This window comes from Equus przewalskii, chromosome 15 (assembly GCF_037783145.1).
Source record: "Equus przewalskii isolate Varuska chromosome 15, EquPr2, whole genome shotgun sequence".
Lineage (NCBI taxonomy): Eukaryota > Metazoa > Chordata > Mammalia > Perissodactyla > Equidae > Equus > Equus przewalskii.
The window spans coordinates 76,522,144-76,537,053 of NC_091845.1; the positions used below are offsets into that span (position 1 = coordinate 76,522,144).

Consider the following 14,910-nt stretch of genomic DNA (forward strand, 5'->3'; position numbering starts at 1 on the left):
CCACTAGGATGTTCACTGAGTATTTCTGTCCTCTCCCCAGATAGATGCTAGAACCGTGCTTTGTTGGAGTTAGGTGGGGTCATGTGACTTGCTTTAGCCAATTAAATGTGAGTGGAAGTGCTTTAGATCATTTCCTGGTGGAAACATTTAGAGGCAGTGTTGCAAGGAAGCCCCTTATGTAGATGAGGTGTTTACAGTCCTGTGAGAAAGTATTACTGGTCCTGACTTGTAGATGAGGGAAGCCAAGGCTCTGAGAGCTGAAGTAGCTTACCCAAAGTCACCTGGCCAAATCTGCCCGACCCCAAGTCATCAAAGCCTGTTCTCTTTTCACTGTGGCTCGTTGCCCCTGCTGTTAATCATTTTGTTGAGTAATTACGTGTTTGGGAAAAACCAGAGTTGATGTATATTGATACAAATGCTATAAACCCTTTCCCTTCTGAGCCATCTGAACACTCTGGAATCAAAACCCACAGGAACTCTGCGTGTCCTTTGCGAATCTCCTGCTGTATACCCCCTGAAGTGACCCTTCACAGAACAGGGAAAAAGCATTTAGGGTTTTGGAGTTTGAGTCAGATCCCAGCCCTGCCACTTACTGACTGTGTGGACCCGGCAGAATCCCTAACTTTCCTGAGCTCCTTCTTGCTTATCCACAAAACTAGAGTAATATTTACCTCACAGGATTGTCATGAGGATTAGGTGCTGGGCACGTGGAGTGTGCTTGGCGTGTTTCAGTTCAATGAATGTGTAAGTTTGAAAACATCTGCTGGTCCCCTCCCCCACCCCCTTCTCTGCCCCTTACACCTAAATCCAACATGGGAGACAGTCTGCAAGACCTTTCAGAAGATAGCTCTATCCTCATTGCTTATTCTTTATGGGGTCAGTATGTGTGTGTGGCCTTATTACCAAATGACAAATATTATGAACTCAGATGCCAGAGTCTGGATTTGGGTCAGCTGTTGAGCAGAGTGCTAAGAAATGCCACTTGCCCAAAAGCTGACGACCTTGGTCCCCTCTGGCTTCTGTGATTCCAGCTTCCCCATGGTTCCTTGTGTGCCCTGACTCCTCTCCGCTTCCCCAAGACTAACCCTCACACACAGACCTTGTCCAACCAGGTCCATCTATAAGTTAGAAAGAAGGTCCGTGAAGCTGGAAAATAGTGGGTCAGAAGACAAGTAATGGAAGATGGGGCTTGTGATGTAGGCAGAAATCCAATCAGGCAGCTTTCAGAGCCATGGAGAAGATTTGGGTATCTTCCCCGAGAGGAATGACAGTTCATTGGTGAATTTTCAGGATAAGGGAAAATCCTTAAAAATCTTTAAAATCAGGCTTTATGGGGTGAGTAAGAGTTCAGTAGGAAGATAAGGAAGGCGACAGCAGACACTATGGCAGGGAAGCCTGACGCAGGCGTGCACAGGGCTCCCTTCCCCTGGAACATACATGGACCAGAATGAGTGGAGAAGAGGTTGGGAAAAGGGGTTGAGACCAGACCGTAGGACACCGTACCACCTTGCTAAGGACCTTGGATCCCCATGGATGCTTGCTCCTTGTTGGAGCCTCGCTTTTGCCTTGTAAGGACACATCAAAAGATCTTTCAATAGGACATGGTGCTACAAAATTAACGGCCTACGACGCAGCCCTTCTCAGTGTGTTTCTAAGCCTGCCAGAGTCTCCTTGTATACACGTTAGAAGCCCTCTGTGTGGAACTTGGACTGCCTTTGGGCCTGCAATTGTGGAGAGTTCTTCAGGTGTCTTGAGGTTGGCAAGGAAACTGGTTCCCACCGTTTGTGAAATGTCCAGTTGAGGTTTAACAATGGGAACAGAAAATAACCTGATAGCGGCTGGCTGGCGGGTGCTCCTGGGAACTGGCTCCATCACCGTCGCCGGGCAGTGCTCTGCAGCCCCAATTAGCCTACTGTGGCCTGTTAGTGAAGCTGAAAGCCAAAGTAATCAGTGGAACTTCATTTTCGTTGGTACTTTTTCCAGTAATTAAGCAACAAAAAAATTGAGACTTCATTTACACTTAAGAAATGTTGCCAGTAGGGCCTAGAGCATGTGGCGTATCTTAATTATAGAGAAAGGCTTTTGCAGTCAGGATGGGCCTCGCGACACAAAGGAGTCCTCCTTTCTGTGTGGCCAGTGCATGCCATCTTGCCATCGCTTCCGTGCTCAGTGTCACAGAGTTCGCAGAACAGAGTCAGACCCTCCCCCATGGCCGAGCTCAGTCTCTGCTGACTCAGCAGCGGCTGCCTTTAGACAAATATCAGGTTCCTTGTCTCCCTCTGGGTCACGCCATGGAAGAAAATCCTTTAAAAGCCTAATTAATTTGTCCTTTTCCTTAGATTTTCTGCTCATCCTATTTCTCCCAACAAAATTTCAAGTTCTATTCATAAGTAATAAGCGTTATATACTCACATCTACTCCTCCCCTGGAACTCTAAACTGGGCCCGCCCCCCCAGGTACTGTAAGCCTCTGTTCAAGGGAGGGAGTCAGGAAGGCTGCTGACTGTGCCAGACCAGGGCCTTAGGAAGCCCCAGGGTTACAGAGAGATGCCCCAGCAAGTGACACTCCAGGGCACCTCTCCCCTAACACTGCAACCAGCGCAGCTCTGTTTTACCTATTTTGTATGACCTCTGGGCAAGACTTCATTTAACAAAATGGCTGCACGTGTTTGAAGAAGCTCAGTTCCAGCTCACTAAGGAGGCCACCGTCCTGCTCCCTGCCTGAGCCTCGTCTGTTCCTGGTGGGCCTCATCACAGGCTTCCCTGCCTGTGCTCTGTCCCCAGGGACCACCCCATCCCTACCTCTGCTGGAGACTCTCCTCCAGTGTTCCAGACCTTGACATCCCCAGAGTGTCCAGCTTTGCCTGGTCCCACGTGAGGAGGGCCTTGTCCCCAAGCTCCTGGTCTTGCTAAGTCCTCCTCCCTACTTACCAATAAAGCAGCAGAAGGCAGAGAAGGGGATGGGTCTAAAAATCAGAACCTGTTAAAGGGCAGATACAGAACCCCCATTGTGGCTTTGGGGAGGAGCCAAAGCAAAGATATAGGAATGGTCAAAAAAGGGATGAAAACGCAGAAATAACCCTGAGAGTTGCAGTAATCAATAGCATATGGTCCTCAGATAGAGCAGAATTAGAGCCACATGTGGTCCTGAGATCTGGTATACATTTCCGTGTCATTTTTCTGCCAGACACTAAAATGAGTTCACAGACCTGGAGTACATGCCTTCACTTAATAAGCTTGGTCTAATTTAGTTCAAATTCTCTTAATAAAGTCTGTGCTGAAATTATTCTGCCTCCCCAGGGTCTCTGCTGCTGGAAGACAGAGGCACGTGCTAGCGTAGTCTGCCTTACATTCAGGTGGCATTTCCCAAGGAGGGCTCATGGAGCTCTAGTCCCGTAGGATGCCCCTTCCACAAGGAGGCCAAGGTCAAGTTTGGGAAACCACATAAACCATTCCCACACGACAGTGTTGGAGAGTCACAGTGCACGTTAGCTTATTCAAAGCTCTCAAAAGCACACCAATAATGTAACCTGGTTGATATTATTTAATCCATGTTTCTCAATCTTATTTCACCACGCAGCTCACTCCGTGAAATAGTGTTCCTGGAGTACTCCGTGGGGAACATCTCTCTGGAGTTATTATGCAGGCCTCCATCCCCTGCGAGGTCATGAGTTGCAGACGGCAAGGACTGTGTGCTCTCACAGGCTCTCCTCTCCTTCCCCTTCCCCCTATCCAGGACCTAGAGAAAGTCAATAAGTAATGTTGGTTGAATTGCATCCATTTTAGAGGCTATTTTGTCAAAGATTTGGGGTTCATGTTCTGACACACAGGGACTAATGACAGGGTGTCTCTCAGCCTGTCTTAATATTGTCTGTATTAAAAACTCAAGGAACCATTGTTCTGGGCCCTGGAGTTAACTTGACATGAGGGTTTATTGGTTTAAAGATGACACAGCTTTAAAATCCAGTGATTCATGTCTGGAAACACAGTATAGCTGAGTTATAATTCTAACTTTATATCTTATTTTGAAGATTATGTTGATTAAGAGATAAGGGTCTTAGAGCAAAAACAGTATCATTTTAGCTTCTCTGAGAGACATATCAGAGAGGAGAAAAAAAGAGAAAGAGGCCACTGAAAAGAGACAGAGAGAACTCACATGACATAATCTCATCTTGGAGTCCTCAGTTCTTGCTGCCCCTGGGACGGGTGCCATTTCTGAGCTCCCGCACTGTGCTGAGCTTCTTTCACAGCCCTGCGGCGTGGCTATGATGATGCTCCCCATTGTGCAGACGAGGAAACTAAGACTTGGAGAAGACAAGTGCCTTGCTAAGGGTCACATAGAGCCTGGATTTGCAGCCAGGTCTGTGCCAGCAGAGCTCTCACCCTTAATTAAGCTGCTACACCATCTCTGCTTCTGGGGACGTGTAAAGCCAGATGGCGTTTCATTACCAAGTACAGGAGACCAGAGGATTCTGGAATCTGGGGTCAAAAATATTTGCCCAAACTCCCTGGGAATTTTTCCTACAGATCAGACAAAGTCAAGCGGAGGCCCAAAGATAGTTATAGGCCCATCAAGTCTCATGGTTCAGCACAGGAAAGCTGAATTTGGAGTCAGAAGAGGAGAATTCCAGACCCTCACTGCTGCTGCTTATCTGCTCTGGGTCTTTGAAAACAGTGTCTTGCCTTCATGCTCCTCAGTTCTTCAGCTAGAGATGAAGGAGATATATTGGGTGATGTCTGAGGGCCCTTCCAACTCCATGGATTTAGATCCTCAGCCCCAGAGAGTTGACTTTTGGAGTCGTCTACAAGTCGTATGTTTTGCCCACTTAGAACATGCCATACAAATGTTTGCTGGAAAGGCTAGAAAGATGGATACATAAAAGCTGAAGGGTTGAGAAGGCCTGCTGAGAATGCGTCATGACCAGCCATGATGGCAGATCGTCTGTCTCCACAAGTCACAGCTGCAGCCCCTGGGGTGGTGTGGACAGTTCTCAAGCTGCAGCTTGTGGGGATCTATTACACACTTCACTTAGTCTTTGTATTCTCTGGGTGTCTCCATCACTGAAAGGAGGAAATGAGAGAAAACAAGATTTCAGAGTTTCACCATTTGCATTGCTCAAAATTGGTACCCAACCATCCGTGAAACTGTGTCCATTGAGGGGCATCCCATCCACAAGCCATACACAGAGCAGCAGTTGACTCAAGCAGGAGGGAACCTGGCCCCCACTCCCTTCCATGTGTTTCTCAGACTAAATGGCTGTGGGAATGACAGCAGGAAAGAAAAGACCAACAGCATCCCACTCCCACTTTGCAAAAGGAGGAGACTTAGTACGTTCATACAACACAGATCTTTTACTCATACTTAGAGGAAAGTGAACATTAGTGATTCAAAAGCTATGTTTATAGGGTGGGCTCCACCTTTCAGTTGAAAGAAAGCTGAGTGGGAGTTCATTCTCACTGCAAACTCTGGCTCAGAATAACATAGGCTACAGTAAATCACGTTTGCCAAATACTACCATTTTTCAAGACAACCGTGTTTCCCAGCAAATGACACAAATCGTTGGGAGTTGCTGCTGAGTTCATCCAGTGTCCACAGAACCCAGCATAACTGGACATTCTCCCCCAATGTGGTGTCAGTCCCAACCTGCCCCCATCTTTGTGAAGCAACACAGTTATTACGTCTTCCAAAAAGTACATCTTGAGCCCTCCCAGCCGCATCTCATTTTTGGCCTGCAGGTCAAAGGCTTGGGAACAAGCAAGATCTGAGTTTGAATCTAGGTTTCACTGTTGTCTGGCTGTGTGGCCTTGAGAAGGTTACCTAACTTTGAAAACATTATCTACAAAAAGAGTTGTAAGTTTAGCAGGTAAGAATCTGAATGTACAAAGAAAAACTTACTTTTTCTGCATCCATCTAGTTTCATTTCAAACCCCTATTCCATCTGAGTGGGGAGATTTGACCTCGGCAGATTTGGAATTCTTCCATTTCCTTAGGGTGCAAGCTGATTTCAGGGGGACATATAAGCTGTTGAGAGGCCTCCAGTCATCTTTCCATGCAGGTGTCTGCTGAAATGGTCCTCACTTCTCTGGTCCCCAGTCACTAATGGTCCTTGAGGACAGCTCTCTCAGGATTTCTTTGCCTTATTTAAGGGCACAGAAATGTCTCTGCTGCTTCTCATCTTCTCTGTAATACCATCCATAGTCCATCCGTCCATATGTCCAAACACCAGACTGGCTTTACCTCCCAACATCACACACCCTTTCCAGGGCTCAGCCCAGGGGTCAGGCTTCAGGGCCCTCACTCTGCATCTCTGTTGTCTTATACCCCTCTGCCCCTCCCTGCCACCTCCCACTCCCAGTCTGGGGTATCATGTCCTGGTCTAGGGGAAGCCAGATTTTCTGCTTCTCTTTTTTCCCAAATGTTAATCCATATGCAGATGTTCCCCCCCCACCCAAGGGTTTAGCTTTCGGGAAACAAAACTGGGGAGAGACTCAGCTTCAAGCCCCATGCATTCTTCTCCCTGTCACAACCCTTCCTGTGGCCATGAGCACAAACCAGAGATGTATTTCAATGGAGGGTAAGAGGGGAGAAATTAAAAGACCGGAGACTAACATCTCAGAAGTGCTATCCTGCCACTTAAGTATTAAACAGAATAGCACATGAAAGAACTTGCCATGTTTTAAGGACCTAATAAATGATGGCTATTGTTTTTCCCCTGTGATCTGTTGGACACATTATCTATATCCTTTGTTTGGAAATTAATCATGCACTGTCTTAGAATATCTATTGTACTGCCAATTTACTCTTATATTTTTATTTTACTTTCCCAGTGTCTATACTTTATTCTCCCAACTAAATGTAAGCTCTTGGAGAGCATGGTCCACATCTCATAATTAACTGAATCTAACAGAAGGCTAGGCATACAGCAAACACTTTAAAATGTGTGCAGATCTCACCTCAGGAATCCAAAATCATGTTCACAAACATTTAGAGAAGGTTCTTTGTGTTAGAAGTCAGGTTATTTTTTTTTCTTAAAATAATTCATGAGCATGTGTATGTCTAAATGTTAACAGAGGCACCATGTGGTGTAGGCAGCCACCCTAGATGTTAAAAAAGAAAGAGATTTTCAGTGTGTCTATTATTTTTCAAAATCCTGCATTTGCACCCTGAGTGCAAATATATTTCAGAGTTTATGCTGGCCTCCTAATGCCAAATGCTAATTGAATTGATTTCCTGGAGCTGCGTCCCTAATAAATGGAATGCATCACGGATCTGGGATTCTTGAGTCAAAAATACAGAAGATGAATGTTTCGCTGCGAGAAAACAGTGTGTAGGAAAATGTTTTAGCATCCAAGAGAGTCGCAAAGTTTGGTCTTTGAGGATGGAGCTGCTGAGTGAGCAGTTGAGGGGGGCTAGATGATGGACCACAGTGGGCTCTCTCTCAGCCTCACTCTGGACTGGGCTGACCAGCCCCAGCAGGATGCTCCAGCTGGTCCTGTGCAGGGATGGCCGTACTCACACTGTCGAGACACACACTGCACCACTTCCTACTTGTGTGGTCTTGGGCCACTTACTCCTCCTCTCTAAGCCTGAGTTTGCTCATCTGTAACTACAGAATATGTACCAACCTCCCGAGACTTTGATGAAGATTCAATAAGATGATGTATGCTGAGGACTGCACACGTGTTGGAAACATAGTTCACATCCAGGAAATGATAGTTATTGCATCTGCTGCTCTAAGGGGCTGAGGGCGGGGAGAGGGCATGGTGGGCAGGGGCTGAGGACAGGGCAAGGGCATGGTGGGTGGGGGCTGAGGGTTAGTTTTCTGTGAGCCACAGGGGTAAGGGGGCTTAAGGGGCCTTGAAGGACTGGTGGGATTTGTGTATCCGAGCAGTTTGGAGATGGTATCTCAGAGGGAGGAAGAATGGGTGCGTGCAAACATCAAGGGTTGTATCAGTCTAGGCCCAACCAGGAGAGAGAAACCACACTGTAATTTCAACAGGGAAATATAAAGAATTATTAACCATAACATAGGATTGGAATAATGAAGGAGCGGCTACTAACAAGTAGAGAGAACTCTAAAGCGTAGAGAGAAGCAGGCATCAGGAGCATCCACACCCCCAGGGCTTGGACAGAGCACCCTAGGGAGCTCCCTCCACCCCATCCCCACAGCCTGCCGTCCAGACTTGCTGACACAGCATGGCTCACTCAAGGACAGAGAAATGCAGAGGCACCATGGTGTAGGGTGCTGGGAAAGTGTCCACAGGGTGGTGTCTCAGTGGAGCACACTCTCCTGGGAGAAGGTGCTGGCTGTGCATTGCAGGAGCCAGGCCCTGGGGAAGCTGCTGGAGCTGAGAGAGTGCAGAGAACCGGGAGGCAAACACAGAAGTGTCCCCTACAAGCAAGCGGAGGCTCAGAGAGGTTACAAAACCTTCCCAGGACTTAGCAAGGTTGGAATTCAATCCAGATCCCCCTTTCCTATATGTCCTGCCACCTCTCTGAACAGAAGTGCAAGATCAAGGCTAAGTCTGTTGGAGTCGGCTGCCTGGAGACGGAAGGGGTCTGTGCCCATGGAGTCAGTGGGGAAGGCCTCCTGGTGGAGGCGAGGATTCAAGATGGACCTTAGGGGAGGGCTGATTTGGAAAACCATGGAGAAAATGGGAGAAAGTGAGTCTCAGGCTGGCTTTGCAACATGAGCCTCATTGAGCAATTTCACACGTACAAGAGTAGACCCCAGCCCAGACAGGATGCAGCTGAGCCAGTAGAGAGAACAGGAGAATACAGGAGGTAGGCGATGAGAAGAAAGTCAGAGGAAGGACGGAATAGAGGAAGTCCTTCTATGTCAAAGAGCATGAATCTGGGCAGATGCGAAATCAGCTCTTAGCAAGAGAGCCAGAGCCCATGGATGGGGTGTCTCTGGGAGTCCTCCACTGCATGCCAAGCTCTCAGCGGAATATAGGGGAGCACATGCCAGCTTTGGAGTCAGACAGACCAGGACTAGAGTACCGGCTCCAGCATTTAGCTGTGTGTCCTGGGACAAGTCCCTCAACCTTCTGAGTCTCAGGGTTCTTCATGTGTCTGTTGGAAACAGTGATACCGTCCTTGCCGCTTGTTCAGGTGAAGTCCTCAGCAGACAGCCTGGCACAGCAGGCCTTTAATCACTGGTAGCTTCCTTCTCCCTCCTCTTTTTACTCTGTCAGCCCTTCCTGTCTTCTAAGACAGTTCCTGCCTCTGAAAGTAACTGTTTTAAAATTCAGAAATTCCAGGATTCCTAAGTCAGGTGCCGCTGGGGAGTGCCATGGTCTTGGCGGCAAATAACATCTCTGGTTGAGCTTCTGGCCCCTGAGCTCACCACTCGGAAGAAAGAGCTCAGGTTTCGGGGACACAGTCACTGTGTCCTCGGCTCCCTGGCCAGGTGGTGCCTTGAAGTGGTGTTTCAGACTCAATCTCCAGAGGGCAAATAAGGGCGCTTCTCTTTCTTTTAGGAGGAGAAGTGGCCAAACCACGTTTTGCCCAGTTCTTCCACGGCAGCCTGGCCAGTCTGACCATCCGCCCTGGCAAAATGGAGAGTCAGAAGGTGATTTCCTGCCTGCAGGCCTGCAAGGAAGGGCTGGATATTAATTCCCTGGAAAGCCTCGGCCGAGGAATAAAGGTAAGGAAGGAGACGGCTTCACCTTCAGGAAGACGCCAATTGGTGAGTGGAGGCTGCCCAGCACCAGTGCATCTTGGGAAAGGGAGTCCTTGCCTGTCAAGTTGCACAGAGATGGTGCCACGGGCAAAGGGGCTGCCACGGGGGGAGATTAGCCACCGTGACCCCACCATGGACTTCTGCCATCTCTGGAAATTCCGAGATGAAGCCCTGTGTGCAGTCAGTTCACTACCCCAAAGCGGGCACATGTTCAGTGTCTAGCTGGAGGGAGTTGTCACATGTAATTTGTTCCTGGACTAGTGGTTGCTTTGTCATTTATTTGCCCAAAGGAACTGAAGTAGCATGCAAGAATACATTCCAAAAACATAAAAAGTTCGGACCATGTAAAATACGAATTAGAAAAGGAGGTCAACCCTGAGTGGGGTGCAATTAGAAAGCAGAAATGGAGGTCGCTGGGTCTTACAGGGTTAGGTCGAGGCACAGATTGGCCTCCGAGCCATCTCTAGCGGTCAAAGGGAATGTGAGCAGTCATGATTTTTATTATCCACGCAAAATAAAAACATTCGAGTGATCCAAGAGAAGCAAAGATACATCCCGAGAAAAGCTCCCCCCGAGGGGGCAGGATGTGGCCGGCAGTCCTCAGCGAGTGCCTCCCTGACAAGCAGAGGATGGTTATGGCCTCACCTGGACTTTAGGAGTGCCTGCTGGCATCAGGCCTCTGGGTCCTGGTCAAAGAGCAAGGTAAACATCATCATAGCACCACTCAGTCATAGCGGACCCCAGTGAGAGCAGGCAGCCCCTCTGCCTCCTCTCTGAAAGTTGGTTGGCCCACCCTCTGCTTCTGGGGTACAGGCCAGCCTCTCCCCGACCCCCAGGCCCCAGCAGCTGTGAAGCCTTCCCAAGGAGGGCATGGCCAGGGCAGAGGTTTCCCACCCCCCCCCCCATTGGCACCCAGTGCTGCCCCGTGGAGCTCCGCCCGGGGCCTGCCTCTTCTGCACAGGGGAGTCACCCGTGCAAGACAAAGCCCTCTTAATTACACTGTCCATGTGGGGCTGTGGGGCTGTGGGGCTCTGACTTGGGTAGTCCTGGAGGGGCTGGTGACCTGAGCACAGCCTGATTCTCTTTAAGTCTCTTCAGCAAACATTCCACGGACAGCCATGTGATTCGGTTATGGGCTGAGCAAGACACAAAAATCCATGTTCCAGGGTTGGCCCAGTGGCACAGCGGTTAAGTTCGAAGATTCCACTCCGGTGGCCCTGGTGTTCGTCGGTTCAGATCCCGGGTGCCGACATGGCACCGCTTGGCAAGCCATGCTGTGGTAGGCGTCCCACATATAAAGTAGAGGAAGATGGGCACAGATGTTAGCTCAGGGCCAGTCTTCCTCAGCAAAAAGAGGAGGACTGGCAGCACATGTTAGCTCAGGGCTGATCTTCCTCAAAAAAAAAAAAAAAAAAAATACGTGTTCCAAGCTTCTTGTCTTCAGGGAACTCACTGGCCAAGCAGACGTTTGTGATCCAGTGTGGCGACTGCTACAGGGATCGCGAGCACTAACATTTACTGAGGGTCCCCCACGTGCCAGACACTGTTCCAAAAGGTTTATGGATATTGACTCATTTAAGCCCCAGAACAACCCTATGACAAAGGTACCATGAATATTCTCATTTTGCACATGAGAAACTGACGACTGGAAGAGAAAGGAAACTTGCCTAAGATCCCAGAGCTAATAATGAGCAGAGCCAGAACTTGAACCCCGCAGTCCCACTCCAGAACCGGGGAAGGGCAGTTCAGGAAGGCTCCTTGGAGGAGGCAAAGTCTGAGCAGAATGTTTCAGGATGGGTAAACCAACCAGGAAAAAGGCAGAGGGTCAGGGGAGAGGGCAGGACGGTGACTCTAGGCAGATGCAAGAGCATGAGTAATGGCAGAGGGGGAACCCACAGTGTGCCCTGGAACTCCAAGAAGGCCACTGTTACAGGTGCCCAGCCTGCAGGAGGAAAGGCAGACAGCGTGACCAGAGAGGTAGCAGAGGCCAGGTCACGGGGCCTTGCTAACTGTGTTTAGAGGTTTATTTTATTTACTTGTTTAATCTGTCAGCAACAGGCAGCCATGGAAGGGCTCCAGGTGGGGGAGCATGATCTGGCAGTTGTGGGGTTATGATGCTCACCCTGGAGACTGGGTCAGAGGGGGAAGACAGGAGGGGTACACAGGCAAGGTAAGGCAAGAATGGCTTTCCACAGCATTGTTTAATGTGTAGTAAACACACGCGTGCACACACACGCACACACACACAGGTGTTCTTAATAGCCGATCACCCGTCATTGAAGGAAACTCACAAGACCGCCTCTATTGGAAAGGCAGCTTTCCACTGGTCTGTTTCATGGCAGCTGGCCCAGGCAAGCCCCTCATGGCACATTTCCCACAGATATCCTCCTGTGCAGAGCCTGGGGTTCGATCCTTGACCTACTGCTTGTGTTGTTTCCTTAGTGTTTTGTCAATCCAGTGATGCAGAAATCCATCCTCCAGCCCTCCCCTCTCTGATTCTGGATTTGCTCCCTGCCTCTGAGTTGATCTCTGCTTTGCATCATCCCATGTGGCGACAGTTTCAGGATTCCAAGCACTGAGGAACAAGTAAACCCAAGATGCTAGACTTAAAAGCCACGCATTCTTAGAATTATAAATTAAGAACCCCAGCAATTTCTACATAGCAGTCATCACCTGTGAAAAGAGGACGTGCTAAACTAAGTGGCACAAAGAGCTGGGGGTGGGGAGGCTAATCCAACTTCTCAAGATGCCACCTGCTCAGAACCAGTCACTGCAAACGGTTCTTTTCCACCCTCAGGGCGAGGCTGGCAAGAACTAGAGTGGTGTGTGAGCAGTGAATGATAAGACACAATTTACGGCGCACCCACTGGGGCTATTTTAAGTTCATTATCTCTACTCCTCACAACAAATTAAATATTACGACCCCATTTCAGAAATAAGGAGATTGGGGCTCAGGGACTTGTCCAAAATAAGTCCATGCTCTTTCTTCCACACCAGCAACTCAGATTAGAAGGCATTCTTAAACATTATGAAAGCTGCCTTCCTTCCTGCCCTTCCTCCATTTATCCCTCATTTCGTTTCTGAATAATGACTATTCTTTCCCTGCTCCTGGCCTCCTCCCTTCTCTCTGGCTAGTCAGAAGAAGCGAGGTCCTCCTGTGAGGAGGGCAGCTTCCCAGCTGCTCAGGGTGACCGGCGCTGACTCCTCCTCTCCCTCATTTCCCGGACCATGCCTATTTCTGACTACCTCTCCGGCATGTCTGGAGTCACTAAATGATTGGGGTAGCTGCTGTCTTGTATCCACACGAGGCACTGTGGAATAGGCACATTCCTGAAGAATACCCTGTTCTCATTTTCATAGCATAATCCCTGCCAATTTGCCATCTCCACAGAGTGGAAGAGTGAGAAAGAGCGAGAACTTTGGAACAAGACACTCCTAGGTTCAAATCACAGTATGGATATCTACTAGCCGGGTGACCTTGGGCAATGCATTTTAATTCTTTAAGCCCCAATTCCCTCTTGTATAAGATGGAGTTAATATTATTTTGTAGTGATGTTGTGAGAATTGAATTTTATATATTTTTATATATCTCTAGATGTATATTTTATACATTTATATATATTAGATATAGACATAGAAAAGATATACATAGAGATTAAATAGATAAACATATACATATGTATATACATATAGATCTATCTCCCCGAGCAAACCTAAGAGACTTTCCAAATCACAGCTCCCTTCTCCTGCTGGGCTGGCACTTGGCGTGGCTGCTGCTCCAGCTTCTTTTGAAAGGTAAGCCTGGGTGACAGTTGTGGCAGAGGAGCCTCTAACGTGGCAAATTTCCATCTGGCCCAGCCCAGAGGGGCTGGCAGGTGTCCAAGGGAACGGTAGGGTAACTGGAGTGCCATGGCCAGTCTGCCCTCAGGTGCAGACCCGGGATTTGGGCAGGGACCTCACTGATGTCCCAGCCTGCTAGGTGGCTGATGACACCGGCCAACCCTCTAGGAGAGCAGACCATTGCAGCTTCATGACTCAATGACAGGAATCACCGTGGCTACAGCACAGCTTCCCAGGGGCGAGTGAGCACTGTCACCCTTTGCTAGGTCCCCAGGAAGCCATCTCCTGCCTCTGTGGTAATACCAATAGCATCCTGTGTCCTGCACAACCAGAGACCGACCCTTGGTCACACACACCACAGGGCTGCAAACACTGCAGTTTAAGAAAACAAAACAGACAAACAAAACCTATTTTAGTGGAGGTTTTATTGATCCTTCGAGAATGTTGTTGCCGGCTAGGCCACTGCCGGCCAGCCTGCCCTGTAGCAGTCCCTGGGATGCTCTGGCAGCAAGACCAGGGTGTTAACTGGAGGTCCAACACATTCCCTAAACCGTCCTCCAGCTGGGGGGAGAGGTGGGGGGCTGCAGTGGGAACGTGCCCTCTGTTGACTGCCAGGGGATGCTGCCAATCCATCCTTCTGGGAGAACCGCTTGATTTTCCTGTTCAGCCGTCAGGCGAGGCTCGGAGATCGGCCTCTCCTGCAGCGCTCATGGCCTTCCCTCCCACGTCCGTGTGCCAGACGCCGTGGCGATGCCGAGAATCAGTAACCCCTGCCCCCCAGGTACTCATAGCCTGCTGAGGGAGGCAGACAGGCAGGCAGACAGACAGACAGACAGCAACAGCACCACAAGGCTCTGCTGTAGCAGGGGTGGTGCAGGGCAGGGGACAGAAAAACGTGTGGAACAGAAGTGATGTTTTTAGAAGAACCGTGAATCTGCTCAAATCAGAAACCCATGACTTGTGCAACAGTCAGAGCTAACAGTGACTCCCCAGCGCAGGGCAGCTCCATGGCTGAGCTCACTGAGCTCGTGAGGCAGCCGCTTCGAGAGAGAAGCCCGCCCAGAGGCTGACCCAGGCATCGCCCGCGCATATTCCCCGGGGGCTCCCGAACCCAGCACCGCAGCGGTGCATGTGACCAGACATCACGGCTCAGAGGGACGCTGCTCCAGGCTTTGAGGACAGGAGCTACAAGATGGTAGGGAGGGAGAGCTGTGAACGCAGGGGTGCCAGCCAGGGGCAGAGACTTAGTGCAGACATAATTACAATATTAAGATTTATAATAAAAGCCATCACAGACTGAACACCTTTTAAATGCTAGATACTTTATATATGTTATCTCATTTAAGCCCCAGACAAGGAGATATTAATATCCCCGTTATTTTAAA

General features: G+C 49.1%; 1 protein-coding gene across 2 annotated transcripts in view; it reads left to right on the plus strand.

Annotated features, from left to right (window-relative positions):
* CLSTN2 (calsyntenin 2) overlaps positions 1-14,910 on the plus strand; it is a 553,125-nt gene that overhangs the window by 522,740 nt on the left and 15,475 nt on the right. For both annotated transcript variants that reach the window (XM_070576195.1, XM_070576194.1), the window contains exon 10: positions 9,483-9,649. In XM_070576195.1, coding sequence (XP_070432296.1) covers positions 9,483-9,649 — 167 coding nt within the window. The remainder of the gene's footprint in view (positions 1-9,482; positions 9,650-14,910) is intronic.